Source organism: Colletotrichum abscissum, assembly GCF_030869225.1.
Source record: "Colletotrichum abscissum strain IMI 504890 chromosome Unknown Scaffold_18.1, whole genome shotgun sequence".
In the NCBI taxonomy this organism is placed as follows: Eukaryota; Fungi; Ascomycota; class Sordariomycetes; order Glomerellales; family Glomerellaceae; genus Colletotrichum; species Colletotrichum abscissum.
Genome location: NW_026850076.1, coordinates 705,502 through 723,592, shown reverse-complemented (window position 1 = coordinate 723,592; position 18,091 = coordinate 705,502). Strand labels below are relative to the sequence as shown.

Below are 18,091 nucleotides of genomic sequence, written 5' to 3'. Positions count from 1 at the left end.
AGAAGTGGGAAGTAATATATTCATCGGACGGCAGCTGGGACCTAGACCCGGGCGGGACGGGGGGCACACCGTGAGTGGCAGTTGGCAGGCTACGGCGAGGTACCTTGGATCTGGGAAGGGGGCCCGGGTGGTAGGAAGGCGCTAGCAGGGTGGCCAGGGACGCTCAGCCGTGACGCCATGGAGTGTTCGTGGTAGTGCCATCTGGCGATGAAGTACTCGAGCACAGGGCGATAGCAGTAAATGTACATAAGGTAGGTTGAGCGTGGTGAGGAGGGTCGCACCTCGACAACGTGGCAGTCAGAATCAAGATGAAAGTGCCTTGTGTTAAGATGTATGCCCAAGCCATGCACTCGAGAGATGGGATGAACAGGGACATGCTTAATTTCTGGTAACCTCCTGACTGCTATTTTCGAGTACATGTTCGACACAACCAAGGAATTGTCCGCATCATTTCTAAAGGGAAAAAGAACAGACAAGAGCCCAGACGAATCGCCCAGAGTACATTACAGCACTACAAAAAGCTGAGAAGAAACGAAACGGCGGCAAGCTGACGACCCCTTGGACCCCCGCTCATCTGATGTCTGCACTCACGCACTGGATAGGAGACGGGAGTGCACAAAAGTTGAGATGGTGTGCTGCACGGCTGGTTCCTGCATGGTGCATAAGCGTGGCCGACTTCCCATTGGCTGAATGTGATGTCCAACTGCCAAAATTGTGCAGGCCCGAGGTCAATTGTCGCTCAGTGTGACGCCGGAGCTGTTCTTAGCACGAAGAAAGGCACGCTGACTCGCCCCTGGTTTCTGGGCTTCTTCTCTCGCTAGCGTTTGTGCCGCGCGACGTGGCGTCCAGTCAGCTTTCACCGAGACCACACCACGGAAGAGGATACCCAACTGCCAGCCGGCCTCCTGGGCAAAGGGCTTCAAGTGCCCGTTTGTGGCGCTGCAAAAGTTTGATTTGGCGGATCAGAGGCGTCCGCCCGTTTGGAAACACATAGCTGCCAGCACCACCAGGCTCCAGCGACTATCGACGCTCAGGGCTTGGTGGCGGTTGGCACACACACGGGTCGATGCTATATTTCAGGGGCAAAGGGCGTCGTCCATGATCCGGCCCATGACGTCCTGGCAGCCTGTCAAGTGTCTGCCTCTTGCAAGCTCTTGGTCCGTCGTGCATGTCGTGAGGTGTTGATGACGGTGCACATTGCCATGGACTTGAATAAGCAATGCACGCTGCCGATGATTCGGGAATGCTGTCAGAGGACACAAGAAACAGATATTAGCAGCGCCTTCCACAAAACCTCGCAACGTCCCGTCTGTCGTTGCTGCCTCGATGTCTTTGGGAAGGGACAACAGAAGGTTTGCGGTTTACCTTCTTTACCGCTAACCCTATTCGGGCAAGCGTTGTCCAGATGTTTATCCCACTTGCGCAGGGGCTCGCCCTTTCCAAATTGCAGGGTTTGAGACTTTTCCCAAGAAGCAACGGGCAGGAAGTTGGAGACGGACAAGATAGGAAACCACATCTGAGTCGGCACTTGAGACTTTTTTCGAAAGGCTGGAAAGAGTGAACACAGTTCCAACCGCATCGAGCTTCAGCAACATCACCTGCGAGACATCAAACCTGTCATTCGGGAATCTCGGGGTCATTCTTCCAACTGCATCACCCTTCGAACAATCCCTTTCTTGCCCCCCGACGGAATGGCCATGTCTCTCTCCGTTGTCTTGACTCTGGCTTCCTTGGCCTTGGCCGGGCAAAAGAGTTTTCTAGCTGCATAACTTATGCATCCAACTCGTCGTCCCCCACCTCCATCCCTCGCAAAACGTCTGTTCTGGTCGCGCGACGCTCGATTGGGGCACAATTCCCAGGCTCAAACCACCGAACAATGCCATTCATCCTCCAGCGAGAATGAAGGCGATCTAATAGTCGCTCGCCATTCCAATCCCTCGGTTCCATCCGGTCCAAGAAAGTTGTGACACAATCGGCCCTAGCAGAGTCCAGACCTCTGTCGATACCCCCAAAGGCTGGGGATCGGCCATGACAGATCACAGGCCTGCCCACGAGCTCTGGACTCTATACTCTGGAGGTGTCGACTGGGTCAGCGGCTGGTGGGGTTTCGAAACGCCTGATCCTGGCGCTCATCCCATGTTAACCCGTGTGTTCGAGAAAACAATCACGGACTGCCCGGCAAATCATGTCCTCCCGAGTCGGCGGCGCTCCTGCGGGGAGATTGACTGCTGCCTCCGGCTGCAACCTGGCATCAGTCCCTGGCCATCACACCGGCACTCAACTGCGACGAAAATTTCGCATGGCTGGAGTCGACCAGCGCTAGAATAATGCCAAAATTCATGTCTCCGGCAACCTGCTTGAGGGCTGTTCCGGTGTGCAGTATGCACCACCACCACTTCGCGCATTGCATCTATAGTCCCCCGAGAACACACATGACACCTCACTGGTGGTTCTTGGAGTGGCTGGGAACCGCGTGATGCATCTCCGACCGGGCGAGAATCCAGCTGTAGCTTTTGGCTTCAAGAGGCTTTACCGGAATGACGAAACATCGCCGTTCCGAAGGCTTATTTTTGTGCGCATGCGCGGGATAATTCCACACAAAGATTCCTCTTTTGGTCTTCTGTCTTGAATTGCAACAGTCTCACTTCGACACGCGCCAGGTTGTCTTCAGCCAGCCCCGGAAACAGTTGGATCAGAGACATACTCAGTTTTCTTCGAGCAGTATCGCCGATGTATCTTGGAACAATAATGGCCTTGTCTGGGCAAGGGCTCACCGACAAATCCACCGTCGTCAACACCGCCTCTCTTCATCTCCAAATTGAACGATGCCCGCTTCCTACCAAGTTGACCAGCCCTGGGTTCACAACGTTTGCATGGGGTGGTACCGCGCCACGGTGGCTCTCGTCGGGGTCTCAAAGTGCCAAGAGGTGGAAAACCAGGTTGCGAGTAAGTCCCAAGGAAACAGGCGAGATGACTGACGGTCGCGCCTGGCGATACGAATTCTCTTGACATAATAGCCCATATAGCAACAAGCTCTCTTTCCTGGGCAGAGGGGCTCTCTCCTTTGCGTCCTGGGAGTCCCCCTGAGCCGCCGTCTGGCGGGAAATCGGCTGGCGCGCGCTTCCAAAACGCCCGGTCCCCAATGGTGGTCCGCTCAATTAGACAATCGGCAAACGTGAGCCAGAAGCCGCTTCTGGGCAGATTGAGGATGAAACAAATTGTCTCTCGACGCCGTGGCTAGAAAGCATTCAAGGCAGCGAGGCCATCACTGGCATCTCTGCGCGCCATTAACACGGACATGCTTAGCGAGCTTATCTATTGTGCGTTCTAGTCGCAATTTGCAACGCACCTCTCGGCGACCGGCAGTTTGTCATGCACTCTGAGCTTTCTTATTCCTATTGGAAGTTGCGATTGTCCTTGCTAGCCAAAGTGTCAGTCTGTCCCCGTCTGCACCGCAGGGACAGATCGACGGCGCCGCACCATCCCGAGCCGAACCAAGGCCAGACGGTGCCATCTCATCTCTGGCAACGTGTCGCCTCGCCATTACTAACCCAAGCTCTCAGGCAAGCACAGCCGAAAAGATCAACGTGGCTTGCTGCTCTCCGGGACAATGACGGAATTACACCCGTCCCGTGTCCAAACCTCTTGTGAGGGATTTCTCTCAAATCGCCATCCGAGCCCGACGCCCCTTTGTGAAATCAATCTGCTCCCGTCCCTGCGTGTGCGGCCTCACTAGCACGTCACCATCAATCGCCTAGCTCCATTGTTTACCTCCCTTGGCAATCCCTTCCCCCTGGGCGCATCTTGCGAGTAAGCTCGTGCGTGCGCGCCTGTTTGGCCATGTGCCGCGTTCCCGGCCTCCGTTGATAAGGGCTTGCGTCGGGGCTAGGGCTGGCAGTCACGGTCCCGCGGGGATTACTGGTATCAACGGGTAGTTGCGTAAGGCCTCGGAGGTGTTGCGCAGGTATTAGTGTTGCCCAGTTTGGCGGGAAAGGTTGTCCCGACGCAAGACTTTATCCGTCTAGGTTGCAGGTTGAAGTCTTGAGTTGTTGTGTCCCTCGAGAGTGTCTTGGTCCGGGAACGAATCGTTTGGCAGAGACGACTCTGTCATGTTCTGGCCCGTGACACTGTGGCTTTGGCCTCCGGATAGTTGTGGCAACGGTGACAGACTCTAGATGTGCCGCATAGTGTACGTCTGACAACCTCACATGGCACAAACCGAGCTATGTAGCATGGCCCTTCGCATAGCTTGTATATGCGTGACGCTGCCCCTCACTCGACGACCTAGCAAGCTGTGAATGTGCTTTGTTGTACACTATCTAGATATACATTTCGTCCTGAAGCACATCGTGTGGAAAGAAACATCCGCCACTATATCAGCTGCATACTTTGCGCAGCCATATGAGCACCCAACCCGAGACAGATTCAGCGATTAATCCAACCCGACCCTCCACCGGGGCGGTGCCTCTCTACTCATCGGCAGACGGCATCGTCATACCCCTCTCTATCGGTCATCCTCGTGCGGCCAGCAAGCGGCAACCTCGAGGTCGCCATTCTGGTCCACCTCGAAGCTGAGGGCGACGGTACCGCCAAACTCGAGCGGGCTGCCCTCCCACACAACAATGTCGCTGCTCTTGGGCAGGCCGAGAATATCCTCGGCATTGCCGGACACGAGGCGGATGGCTTCCTTGTCGCCGAGGTTGGCGTACTTGGCGGCCCACGCAGCTTCGAGGGCGAGGTCGTGGAGGCGGTAGTCTGCGGGCATGACTGACCATTTGTTAGCTCTTTCTGTAGACACATATCGCAGCAAACATTATGCGACTCACTGTCCGTGACGATGGCGACTGCAAAGTAGACGCCCGCCTCGCTGAGGATGCGGGCGACGCTCGGGGTCAGGGGCGGGCCCACGACGGCATCGCGGTGTCTATAGGAGGAGGGCGCGGGACGAGTCTCGGTGAGGATGAGCGGGATCTGGGACTTTGCGAGCTCCAGGGCGACCTAGATCTTCGTTAGGCCTGTACTGCAGCAGCATGTGTGCGTACTCACCAAGGGCGCTTCGGCACCGCCTTGGATAACGATGTTGACGTCGGGAAAGTCCTTTTTGATGTTGATGATTTGCTGAATGTCCCACTGCTCCTGTTAGCTTCGTTTTTGATATGCTGAATGCAGACTCACATGGTTATTGGCATTGATCACGAGCGGGAGCTTGCCTGACGCAACCTCGCCAAAGGTCGTCTCATTGTGCTTCCCCTGGCCGTCGGCGAGAATCTTGCGCAGCTTCTTGACAGCGGTGCTGATGGTGCCCACGCTCTCCTTTGCCTTATCGTCAATGGTAACGTGAAGCGCCACCTCGGGCCGGAAGACGCCGCCGTCGAGGAGCGTACGATCGGTGCGCGTGAGGATGCCGACGCTGACGCCGTTGACAAAAGCACCGCCCTCGGCGCTAAGGGGCGGCGTGATGGCGCGGGTGATGCCGCCGAGGCGCGCGCGGGCAAAGGCCTTGCCCTCCAGCTGGACGCCGTACTTTGCGTAGTCGAGGTTCTCTGGATCGTTCCCATCCTTCTTCGGGTCGGCAAAGCCGTCTCCGGTGGAATCCTCCGTCGCAATCTCAACCATGCCGAGGGAGGCTGTGAGGGCCGTCAATCCGGGCAGAACGTGGCCGTTGGACAGGTCGATGGTGGTGACGTCGGACTTGGATGCCACCTTGGCGATGGCCGACGAGCATTTGTCAGGCGAGCTGAGACAGGCGACCTTGCCGCTGTTAATCACGAGAGTAAAGTTCTCGCCGCTGACGTCGCGGAAGACCGTAGGCACCTGAGGGTGGTTTTCCAGGAATGTGCTCGTGATACCGTTGATGACGAAACTGGACTTTGACTTAGCGGTCTTGCTGCAGAACGCTTCCCTCTTCTCCGGCTCCAGCTCCGTTCGCATGTTGGGCTTCACGGGGAGGGTCTCCTTGGTCGATGCTTCATTAAAGGCCTTGCCCATGCTCTCCTGAACAATGTGGTGCTTCAGCTGGGGGTTACCGTCAATGTAAACTTGCAGGGGAGTCGCTCCGATAGAAAGCGGGTGGGCATCCCAGACAACCAGATCCGCATCGTAGCCCGGACGAGCGTAGCCAACACGGTAGCCCAGGTCGATGGCCTTGGCGGGAATAGAGGTGACTGACTGCAGAGCCTTCTCTTCCGGTAGGTGGAACGCGTGGCCGACGCCCGCTTGGAACATGATGTACTTTGCGTTCGTCTCTGGCGCGGTGTGGTCTGACTTGTAGGCTACGGGGATGCCATGCTCGTTGAGGATCTTGCCCGCAGAGAGGCTCGGTGCGTAGGCCTCGAACTTGTACAGACTGAACTCGGCAAAGGTAGCGACGGTGACGTTTCTACGCTGGTTAGCATGGTTCACTCACGGATAGGATTTGGCCACCTACTCGCCGTACGCCTTGAGCATCTCGGGAACCTGCCAGGCCTCGAGGGCGTGGTGGAAGGCCCGGACGCGGACGCCGTACTCGCCAGTGACTCGGAGCATTGTCTCAAAGTCCTCGGGGAGGTAGCAGTGGTTCTGCATGGAGACTCGGCCGCGGAGCATGCCGACGGTGGACTCGAGCTTGAGGTCGGCGGGAAAGCTGCCAGACTCTCGGACGAAGCGGTCCTTGACCTCGTCAGACAAGGTCGACACAGTGGCGACGCTCTCGCAGTACTCGTCCTGTTTTTGCATGTGCTCCTTGGCCTTGGCAAACTGCTCGCGGAGGATGAAGGCGTTGGCCATGCGGGTATGGCCATAGATACGCTTGGGGTTCTCGCCGCAGGCCAGCTTCATGTATCGATGGCGCTCTTCGACAGGGATATCACGCTCGAGCAGCAGCTCCTCAACGACGTACTCGCCCAACTCTCCCGACTTGAGGACGTTCTTAATCACGGTACCCTCTTCGCCCATGATGTTGGCGGAACCGGGCAAGATGAGTGACGTGGTGATGCCGCCGGACATGATGATGCGAGTAGCGTCATCGTACGCCTTCAATGAGTCGAGGATACGCAGCATCGGGGTGAGCGGGCCGTAGGTCTTTGTCATTTCATTCTCATCCTCAGTGACGGACAGAGCCGGCCACAGGCTCGCGGCATGATGAGAGTGCATGTCGACCAGACCAGGCGTCACGAAGCGGCTGTGTAAGTCGTGTTCGGTGGCACCGTCAGAGCTGATGGACTTAGAAGCCGTTGTTGCCAGCTCGGTGAACAAGCCCTTTTCAAACTTGATATCCATTGGCTCGGGCGCAATGGACTCGCCGTCAAAGAAGGTCATGTTGCGCAGCACTACCGGCTTATCTTGGCCGCGGACAGCGTTCCATCTCGAGTTGGACTTGCGAGTCTCTGGCTCGGGGCTCTTTGGAAACGTCTTGAGAGCAGCGCAGTGCTTCAAGGACTCATCAAAGCGGGCCAGATGGGCCGACGGAGAGGCATGTCTCGCAGCATCGCGGATGACAGTCTCTCGTTCAATGAGGAAGGTGTGCCAGGCGAGCAGGACGCCGATGAAGACGCAGACGAGCACGCGGGGCGAGATGAGGTTTCGGAGGAGAGTGCGGCGGGGCCGGATGCGGGGATACGCGGCGGCCTCGTACGGGGGCGGTACCTGAAAAGAGTCCCGGAAGAGGTCCGCCTCCTTGGAGGGGATGTGTGGTTGTGTCATTGTAACGCGGTGCTATGTCGCGAGCAATGGTGACCGACAATTGGGGGCAGAGGTCAAGTTATGCAACTGAGGGACATCACATCATCGATTTACAACGAGTTCAATTGTCAGATCGGAACAACTTTTGATTGCGAGTCCGAGGTAGGAGCAACGGCAGCTTGGACGAGTTGGGAAGGTGCAATTGAGTTGCTACTGGAGCTGTGGAAAGCTTGGATACGGGGTCGCATGTACTTTGTCCGATAAGAGACGACATCTGTTAGCGACGTCTACGGTATCAAGTGCTTTCAACTAGCAGGCAGCGGAAGAGAGTACTTTGACCCACTGAAGCTTTATCGTCGACCAGGAGCTTCGTTGCAGGGAAAGTGCAGGGGACTCCACGACTTTCAAGGGGCCTCTGTCTCACGGAGTGATGCAACTCGTCAGTGGCATCGTGAGACGACGCGTCCAAATGAGTAGAGGCGCGTACTACCCATCTGGCCCTGTGTGTGAACACTGGTTGGTGGATGCCACTACCACGGCGATGCCCAGGATAGACATTTCCAAAAGACCAAATCACCAGAGGCACGGAGGCACAGACACACCCGGGTCATTCTCGAGTCGGGTCGTTCAGCAAAGTTTGTCCTGATGGGAGGAAACCCGCCGGACCGGCTTCTTGACTTTTATAACATTGTTACAACTCCATTTTAGACAAGTCGGTGGGCTGCGAGCTGGAGTTCCAAGCTATCGTGATGTCGTGCCCCCTAGCGCCAATTGCCGATGGCAGGTCATTCAGATGAGGCGACGCGAAGAACAGACGAGCATCCTGGCACTCGACTACACTTGATGATTTTGTCACTACTACAGTACGTATCCAATGGGCGATGATCCATATGGTTTGGTTTGGTGACACCGGGTGGATGTTTCTGCACCATCTGCACGTCCTTCCCGCCCGTCTTCGTCTCGTCTTTCCCGGTTGGCTTGGGCCCCTCGGTTTTGGTGGGACTATGCCCCCCAAAAACGGCATCTGCCACAGTGGGCCCGTTTTGGCTCTGTTTGGGATTGTTTGGCCCTTGGAACCCCAGCTGCATCCAGCACTCGAAGCTCCCCGGGCGGAAAATCACCTTTGGCAATCTGCAGGGCATCATCTTTGATACCATACCATCAACTTTTCTCTTTCTTACCACTTCCACTTTACCTTCAATTGAATCGTTTCTCTTGTTGTTTTTGGCTGGACTACAATCATCGCGCGGATTTGTCTTTCATCAAGTTTCCATCTTTTTCATACCCCGCCACTGTACAACACTCCATCATGCCGGAATCAAAGCTGGAGCAGGCGGTGCAGCCGCGCCCGCCGCAGTCATCCTTTCGACTAGCCGAGAGGGTGTGTCAGCTCGTCCTGGTCTTCTCCATCAGCTTCGCGGCCATGTTCATGATGATGACCAAGATTTCGCCGGGCAAGTGGCCTTTGACGGAGCCGTCAATAAGCAAGCCAAGACTCAAGGTGTCGGGCCAGCGCGACTACCTCATTGCCATCTTCTCCGATCTGCACTACGGAGAGCAGGAATTTGGCTGGGGCATTGACCAGGACAAGAATTCCACCAGAGTCATGCAATCTGTCATGAAGAGCGAACAGCCCGACCTCGTCGTATTCAACGGCGATCTCATTACTGGCGAGGATACCCACAAGGAGAACTCGACGCTCTACATTGACCAGATTGTCGCGCCCCTCCTCAAGACGAACCAGCGGTGGGCATCCGTCTACGGGAACCACGACTCCAAGCACACGCTGGACCGCGAGCAGCTGTTCCGTGCCGAAAAAGGCTACGACCTCTGTTACACAACGTCCATGGGCGATAATCTCCCGGGCATCACAAACTACTACGTCCCTGTCTACGAGGGAGACTCCAAGGACCCCATTCTGCTATTGTGGTTCTTTGACAGCCGGGGCGGCACTAGCTACCAGACGGATTCCGATAACATGGACGACATTCCAAACTGGGTTGCCCCCGAGACGGCCGAATGGTTTACCAAAACCTACGACGACCTCAAGGACAAGCACGGCCGTGTCATTCCCAGCGTCGCCTTTGTCCACATCCCCCCTCACATCTTTTTGACGGCCCAGCAGACCAACCTCGACCCCGCCAAGTTCCCTGGGCTGAATGCCGACAGCCCGCTAGCCATCCAAGGCGAGGGTGGAGAGGACGCCCCCTTCGTCGAGGCGCTACTCGAGGCCGAGGGTCTCCACAGCATCTATGTTGGGCACGACCACGGCGACTCGTGGTGCTCGACCTGGCCCGGCCACGACGCCGGACTCGGCGCCGAGGCCCCATTCCTCTGTTTTGCAAAGCACACGGGCTACGGCGGATATGGCACCTGGGAACGCGGCGCTCGGATGATTAAGCTCTCCTTCACGCAGGGCGACGACCCAGACATGTCGGTGGAGAGCTGGGTCCGCATGGAAAACGAAGAAATTATAACGCGCGTAACACTCAACGAGACCTACGGCCAGGACACTTATAATGGGGAGTAAATCAACACACACACACATGGGTGGGGATGCACATGCGACAGAATGTCCGAATGACGGCTTTATCCTGCATACTCTTTATTTGGCACCGGCAGAGCTATGCCATGTCCCGCTCCGTCGCACTGACTGGTCTCAAAAGCAAAACATGCGTGGCAAGCAGTCGTCCCGAAGGATGCTGTGCACGCTGTGCCCCATCACTCCATTCCTGCACGCATTCCTCTAGGCTCGCAGGGAAATTGCAGCATTCGCCCTGCGGTCAGCTGCCGTCAGCCAGCCCTTGGCGACCGTGCAAACGCCTCGCGGCAAACTAAAAAGGCGCCAAACAGCCAATTGAGCAATCATGGCAATTGCCATAATACGATTGTGTCTTCCTTCGTCTGTTGTTCCTCGCCCTTTCTATTTCCAAGAAGGATAGTCACGATGGACAGGAATCAGACTCGGACAGAAGGACCGCCGCCGAGATACACGGCTTCGAAGCCGGTCGACATGTCTCGGCAACCGCTGCGATACGCTCGCCGCCCGATTTACATACTCGTCACCTACTTGGTGCTTCTCATCGCACCATGGCTCTGCGTTTGCGTTATTAACCGAAAAACGACATCCGACCCGTGGGGGATCATTATGCGGCAAGACCTCGACTCATATCACCGTTGGATCGCTGCGGCTTCGTTTTTCAGCACTGTGGCGGCTGTTATTGCTCTGCCGTGCGTTGCCGCGCTGTTGGCCTACGGCGCAGTCGTCTTCTCACAGCGCCGATCAAAGCAGCAGACCCTGACCGTGAGGCAGCTGCTTGCCATTTCCGACTTGAAATGGACAGCGTTTGTCTCCAGCGGGCAATCGTCTTCCTATCTCCTGCTGGCCACCGGACTGCTTCTTCTCAGTACGTTACAAGCCTTTTGGGGGTGGCTACTCCGTCTAACATGCAACAGCTGCCGTGCAGCCACCACTACAGTCACTGCTGATGCCGCCATCGAGCCGCCCAGTGTACTCGTGCGACAGTCTCCGACCATTGAGCAAATGGGACAGAACATGCGACGGCAAGGGACAACCGGCCCAGACAATTGGCAAGGATGCCGAGCCCGTCTTGCTCCGAGAGTCCAATGCATCTCAAATCGTCAACACAGTCAGAACGAAGATGGTCAACATCACGTCAGCCGACATCCAAGAAAACCTGTGGCGAGTCGACGACAACCACCGGAGCTTCGTCACGGGAGAGGACCAGACGTACAACGACTCTTTCTGGGTATCAGCAATTCCCGCTGGCGTCACTACGGGACCTCTCCGACAGCACTCAATTCGGCTCAGCTCAACCGCAGCTTGCCAGGTTGCAGATGAGTACCCCGCCAACTGCGACGGGTATGCAACGTCCCTCCAAGGCTTCGGCATCAGTGTGAGAACGTGCATGCCTCGCAATACCACCAGCTCTGCACCTCGTGGGGTTCCCCCGAGGCGACGCCAAGACGTCCATGAAGTGCTTTACATTGACGCGCAGATTAGTCCAGAGGCGGCAAAGACCCAGGACTTCTTATCGGAACCGGCTCAAAACGTCACCATCAAGTGTGTCGCCAAAACCAGCCGTGCCTTTTTCGAGATTGGCAACCTTCAAACGGGACTTGTTCCATCCAACATCATCAGCGAGTGGCCCTCGGACGAAGACATGGCAGCGCATTTCCACGACTACGATTGGCAGGGTAGCCTCATCACCAACGAGTCTGGAGACGACTGGAACCGCGACCGATTCTCCGGCTGGACATCTGCACAAGGTCCGTTGCGGTCAACAGCCGAGGCGCTCTTTGGCAACGGCTCATACCCACAGGCTGTACTCGATCTTTTGAGTCAGACCTTCCCGGATGGCCAAGTTACCGACAACACCACGTCCAACAGCGATGCGAAACGCAGGGCGTGCTCTTTGCCGACGCCCCTCGGTGCGTGGCAGCTGCCGTACAACTCTCACAACGACGACTACGACTCGTGGTACTCGTCCATATACCAGGGATGCTCGCTTGCCGAGCTCCCCAAGACATTGTTCCGGATCGCACAAGGCATTCAGTACGTCAAGGTGGCACAGAGCACTCTCGGCGTCGGCATGTACTTGTCCAACGTGGCCGTCCTACAAGACGCAGCATCCAACGACGCGGCGAGGACCATTTACAACTTGGCCGGCACCGAATTTGTCGCACCGCGGTACACCGTAGGCGCCACCGTCGCCATTAGCTTGCTCATCAGCATGCAGGCCATTGCACTTATCATCCTCGTCTGCTACATTTACAGCCTGCCCACCTGGACCGACACCTTGGACGCCTTTGCCATGATGAGGCTGGGAGCACACTTGAGAGACTCGGTGGACTTTCCACTAGTAAGCCGGGCCAGTCGGGAGGAGATGGGGGCGTTGGATGAGACGGATGGACTGCTCGGCGTCGTCGTGCGGGGCGCTGCGGGTAGGTCAGAGGAGGACCTCGAGCTCGCCGCCCTAGCTTCGTCCAGCACCGCGCAAAGGAATGAGACATCTGCGCATCAGTATGCGAGTGTGAGCCCGCTATCACCGGAGAGCACGGTCGATCAAGACCCATCGGCCCCGGCCACCCAAACGAGCCATGTGGTGGACGCCACTAGGCCTGGGATGGACACTAGCGAGCTGAGCGAGTACCTCCAAGGGGCCCCGCCGGCGTCCCCCACGACAACAACCACCACTACAACGGTGTCTTCCCCCCGAAGCCCGTCGCCGCCCCCGCCATACCTGCCGGCGAGATCGTCCAACAGAGGCCAGCCGGTGAGGGGGCCGTTTGAGCTGGGCCTGGGAGCCCCTGGGCTCATTACAAGAGCGTTATGGGAAAGGTACAGACCGAGGTAGAAATGCATAGGGAGCACACGGGAAGGAAAAGTGTGTAAACGGAGTTTTGTTTTGTCACATCTATTTTGATACCCACAGAGAAGAAACATTTTCATCAATACTATATCACCAAGTCTCCGGAATGGAGCGTCACTCTACACTGGTTGTTCGAGACCGCTATCGTGAAGAAAGGGAACCGACGCCAGCGCCACCACGGACGCCGGGCTAAGAAAAGAAGTCTAACTTGTAAGTCGAGCGATCGCCGGCGCGGTTCTGGACCCCGCGAATGTGGATCCCCCGTTCTAGCTCCGTCTAGCCCGCCCTGCCACCGATACAGAAATGCTGAGAGTTTCAGGCGGGAGGATTTTTAGCAACCCCCAAAGGTCGTGCGTTTTGCTGTTTGTTTGGTGGTTGAAAGAGGTACCGCTAAGCTGGGAGCTAGCCCAGCTATCCTGCGCTTTAACCGTATCGGGAGAGCTCCCTGCGTCTCAGCTCGCCCGTTTTGGCAACTTTGGGTGGGTTGCTCCGGCACGCCACATTGGACTGGCGTACACTTTTAGACGCGGCGGCGCGTGAAGAGGGAGGGATGGGGAGGGGGAATACAGTCTGCGACGGCCTCGCTGGTAGTCGGAGGATTGCGTTCTTGGTAGTGGAACGATTTGTTGGACTATTTACGAAGCTTCTTTGCTAGTAAAGAAGGGGTTGAAGACGGTAATTCTTCCTCACGTCCCTTGCTGTGGTGGTTGGTATGCGATTCTTCGATAGATGGTTGGGTCCGCATTCCACGATACATTCTTCAATCTTCTCGCCACCTTCGAAAGGGCATTGTCTTTCTCTTGCTTATCTTTTCTGGTAGCGTCTTTTTGTTTTGGCCAGGGCTGGCGATCCCCCACGCGAGGAATGTGCTGTGACGAAAGTCTGTCCCTGGCTCAATTGCCATAATCCTGAATCAAACAACGGGCTCATCCCGAGATCCGGATCACATCACCACAGGCTGTATACCCTTCCTACGCAACCCCTGCTCAAGCATCTTTGGCATGGCACTGAGTCTGTCACGCGCCCACCACGCGGGTTCCTCGTCGTCCTCCCCGAGAAGCAATCGTGAGGTCTCATAAAAGTGGTACAATACAAGCAGCGCCCTCGGGTCATTTGCGACAATCATGTCGAGGAACGGGCCGAAGCAAAACAGCGGGAAGGCGAGGACGTACCGCTCGAGGTCGGGCGTCGCGGGGGGCTGGGGGTTCGTGCTGCGGTGTTGCCAGAGGGCCATGATGACGGACAGCCGCTCCACGATGCCGGTGAAGGCGGCGCGTTGACGGTCCGCGCTGCTGTGGTGCTCCGGGGTGGTGCCTCGGCCTCTGGGTGTCATCTCATCGTATCGATCTAGAAAGGCTCTCTGGATCCGGCCGCGATCCATGCCCTGTTCCGCTACGATCTTGTCGAGAGCGTCGCACGGGGCGTCCTGCCATGCCTTGGCAAAGATGCTGCCTTGGCCCTGCGCCCGGGTCCCGAAGAGGAAGACCCTCACGCCGGAGCTGAGGAGGAAGAGTTGGTCCCGGGACTGGTCTAGAGTGGTGTCGGTGTTGTCAGAGCCATCGATGAACTCCAGATTACACCACGTGAGATAGTGTATAAGCTGCGCCGTGAAGAAGAGAGAGTCGTACCCTCCCCCAGCCCCGTCGTCACGGCCGAGTTCGGCGCCAAAGAGCGCGCAGCTGCGGGACAAGAGAGCCAGGCTCGCTTCCCGGTAGACGGCGTCTCCTGGTCTGAGAGTGCTGAGGTGCCGCGCCGAGACGGCGAGGATGGCCGTCATGAGGTACTCTGCCCGGAAGGCCAGCGGGAGGACAGACGCCCAGACGTCGGCGAAGCAGAGGGTGGAGATCGTCGCATGCTGGAAGTGGTGGAGGAGCTGCATGTGGAGGAGGTTCACGGGTCCCGAGGCGTCTACCGGCCGTGCCGGTCCCGTGCCGACGGCGGCAGCGGCGGCGGGCGATGAGGACGACGTCGTCTCTGGGGCGGAGGACTTTTGCGGGCGTGTGCATGGTTCGTTGCGGCGGATGCAGTTCGCGCAGGGGGCTGATTCGTCGCACTGGATCCCGTGTAAGTCTTGCGAGTCTGGGCGACCTCGACTGAGAGACATTGGGACCAATTACCTTTACCTTCCTCCTTTTGCATGGTATGCAGCCTCCTCTGCTCTTCCTGTGAGCCTTTTTCTTCTTTGGCTCTGGGTCAGCGGGATCGATGAAGCGGAGGGTCAGAGGCGTGGCGTCTGGGGAGGTGGAGGGGTTGGATGCTGGCATCGTCGAGGTCGTCCCGTGTAGTGGTTCAAAGGGGGTTCGCAGGGGAGGGATGAAGTGAGAGTTTTGAGCACCGATGAGCCAGGAAATTCATTTAGAATGAGATGATTGCCCATTTGGCTAGAGAAGCTGTCGACAGGCTGAAGCTGAGTGAGTCTGCTCCGTGGCGGAGAGTCCACGAGTGAGATGAAATCAGACAGTAGGCGGAACCTCGCATTCCGAAAAGGGAATGCGATGGAAGCGGGTCTGGTAGCGGAAATGGTTTAGCTCGCTGCAGTAAAGTAGGGGTCCTTGACCCATGACGTCATTACAACGTGCGAGACCACCTCTTTACTGAAATGAAGCTATCGCGAAATTTGATGTACCGGTTGGACATGATTTTGGTGTGTGTGGTCCATTCATAATATGGACTCGTTCCACCAAAGAGGTTGCTCGCCTGAATCTAAACCAATGTGCACCCGAAGCCTCCAAGACATAACGGTTCTCAATGAGATCAAAGATGATGGGTCTTTGCCTAGATTAAGATTTGCAGTCATCTTGGGTCACATTGGACGGGCTGATAATCACCGGAGATACATGAGCTCAATTCTATGACTCTGGACGCCCATGCCCAGGATGCTTGTCCTCAACGTCCCTCACATTCTTCCCGTCTGTATTCATTGAGCATAATCTAAGGGCCGCTAGATACTGCTCGTAATTGGATTCATCTTCGCAAGACAGGCCAGTATGGAGGTTCACGAAAATATAGCCCAGCCATCGTCATCAATCGGAATGGAGTCACCTACACTTGCACCGAATCCTCCGGTACAGGATCATACGACAACCTCAACAGGGACCACCGCCTCTCCCAGCCTCACGTTCAAAGGCGACCTCATCATTCTGCCAAACCCTCTAGCCCGCATCAGCCCCACGTGTGCATCAATCGCGGACCCAAGCCAACACACCCTCCACCTCTTCGCCGACGCCTCGTTCCCCGGACACAACTGGCACAAGGGCCCCTCGACGCCGTCCGCGCCAGCAGGCGCCGCCGTCTTCTGGAAGCCGTGGCCGTGTATAGACCCCGCCGACCTGTGGCACTCCCGCGCATTCCAGATCCTCGCATGCCACAACCCCCGCCAAGCAGAACTCTTCGCCGTCGTCGCGGCGCTCGAGACGGCGACGCTGCTGGCCCATCTGATGCCGGACCTGAGATGGGTGACGGTCTTTTCCGACTGTCAAGACGTCATGAACACGCTCGCCGCAGCGGAGGGTTCGTACCCCAGCGCCTTGGACCGCCTCGTCAAACGCGCCTTTGAGGCGTGCGGCTCTCTGCGGGATGAGAGGGATATCAGGGTCGCTGTGTGCTGGTGTCCCGGCCACGTCGGTATCCTTGGCAACGAAAAGGCCGACGAGTTCTCCAAAGAGATCCGACGGTACAACTTTAGGCATTTGGTCCCGGAAGAGCAGCCCACGCGCGTGAGCGGGTATGAGATTCCGTTCAAGTATCTCGAGAGGGCGCGCCGCGGGCACTGGTGGAAGGATGAGGCTGATTTCGAGTGGACGGCGAATATGCCTCGCAAGCGGTTTTATCCGGTGGCTGTGAGTAGGGGGTGCGATGAGGAGGCCTGTGAAGAGGCATACGACGACGAGGCATATGATGAAGCTTACGAAGACAAGGACTACGAAGATGAGGACTGCGATGATAAAACTTACGACGATGGAAACTACGATTGTGAAGACTACGATTATGAGGCTGCAGATGGAACTTACGACGACGAAGACTACAATTATGACGCCGACGACGAGTTCTCCGACGACGAGTTCTCTGACGACGAATTGTCCGACGATGACGCATCTGCAACCCTCTCGTTGTATAGCTACTCTTCAGCCACTCAAAGCCAAACAACAAAGCGCAAGCGTTCGGCGCCAGACCTACCAGAGTATCCCTGCAAGAGACAAAGGACAGGCCGACTTGAGCACGGCATCAACTAGTGAGGAACATTGGAATGGACTCCAAATCTGGTCTGAGGCCGCGCTACTTTCAGAAGTTGGCTCAAATACAGGTAAACTCTCCTCGTCTCTGCATTCTTGTTGGCATGAACAGAATGCGGCGATGCCGTCATCCTCTCAGTCTTGTAGAATCTTCCCCGATGCTTTAATAGGCTTTGATACCTCGTTCAAGAGAAAGCCGACATTGCACACTTTCGTCACGGGAATGAGAAGCCACATGGTGATGGTGAAAGGTGCCCTAAACTCCGGCGCAGAACCCAGGCATCATCAGAGGACCTTCCATTCCTCGTGATGTGGCAGCAAGTCATGAGATTTCAGTGTACGTACACATAGTTAAATTTTTTTGTTTCAGGATAGGTTAGGTCAATATCTAAGCCATGCAACCGTTTGGTAAACCTTTACCGGGGCCGATCTCAAGGTGGTGAAAAGTAAGACCATGGTTAGAAGACGCGCGACTAAATAAATGACATAACTGATAATCGAGAGAACTTCCGAAGCCCTCGGGATGATCTTTTGGAAGAACACAAGTTCCTTCTCACATCGGCTGTCGGCAATCTCAACTGCGTTAGACAACTGTTCAATGTAGGATAGCCACTGGAGACCGGGAGTGGGGCAGTCCGGCGACTTGCCATCACATGTTTCGAGCCGCCGCCAAAATTTGTAGAAGTTTAGCCCCGACAATATCCTCCAACAATACCTGAGTAACATACCCGTGTTATACCAATCTTCTACATCGTCAGCTTCGAGCTTAGTATGCTCGAGGGCCTTCGTCCATTAATTCCGAAAGGC

The 18,091-nt window shown here is 56.5% G+C and overlaps 5 protein-coding genes across 5 annotated transcripts; 3 read left to right on the top strand and 2 right to left on the bottom strand.

Annotated features, from left to right (window-relative positions):
• Nucleotides 1–4,504: 4,504 nt before the first annotated feature.
• CABS01_08235 (uncharacterized protein) lies at nucleotides 4,505–7,680 on the bottom strand (the record flags this gene model as incomplete). The annotated part of the gene is made up of 5 exons (XM_060541597.1): nucleotides 4,505–4,767; nucleotides 4,827–4,998; nucleotides 5,047–5,130; nucleotides 5,176–6,379; nucleotides 6,428–7,680. 5 exons carry the CDS (start codon nucleotides 7,678–7,680, stop codon nucleotides 4,505–4,507), a joined length of 2,976 nt encoding a protein of 991 aa, XP_060402401.1.
• Nucleotides 7,681–8,968: 1,288 nt separating this feature from the next.
• Nucleotides 8,969–10,189, top strand: CABS01_08234 (calcineurin-like phosphoesterase; the record flags this gene model as incomplete). The annotated part of the gene is made up of 1 exon (XM_060541596.1): nucleotides 8,969–10,189. The coding sequence occupies one exon, from the start codon at nucleotides 8,969–8,971 to the stop codon at nucleotides 10,187–10,189; it is 1,221 nt and encodes a 406-aa protein (XP_060402400.1).
• A 417-nt stretch (nucleotides 10,190–10,606) lies between these two features.
• CABS01_08233 (uncharacterized protein) lies at nucleotides 10,607–13,037 on the top strand (the record flags this gene model as incomplete). The annotated part of the gene is made up of 2 exons (XM_060541595.1): nucleotides 10,607–11,066; nucleotides 11,116–13,037. The coding sequence occupies 2 exons, from the start codon at nucleotides 10,607–10,609 to the stop codon at nucleotides 13,035–13,037; spliced, it is 2,382 nt and encodes a 793-aa protein (XP_060402399.1).
• A 958-nt stretch (nucleotides 13,038–13,995) lies between these two features.
• Nucleotides 13,996–15,316, bottom strand: CABS01_08232 (uncharacterized protein; the record flags this gene model as incomplete). Its single annotated transcript, XM_060541594.1, has 2 exons — nucleotides 13,996–15,105; nucleotides 15,176–15,316. The coding sequence occupies 2 exons, from the start codon at nucleotides 15,314–15,316 to the stop codon at nucleotides 13,996–13,998; spliced, it is 1,251 nt and encodes a 416-aa protein (XP_060402398.1).
• Nucleotides 15,317–16,039: 723 nt separating this feature from the next.
• On the top strand, nucleotides 16,040–17,284 carry CABS01_08231 (uncharacterized protein; the record flags this gene model as incomplete). The annotated part of the gene is made up of 1 exon (XM_060541593.1): nucleotides 16,040–17,284. The coding sequence occupies one exon, from the start codon at nucleotides 16,040–16,042 to the stop codon at nucleotides 17,282–17,284; it is 1,245 nt and encodes a 414-aa protein (XP_060402397.1).
• Between the last annotated feature and the right edge of the window lie 807 nt (nucleotides 17,285–18,091).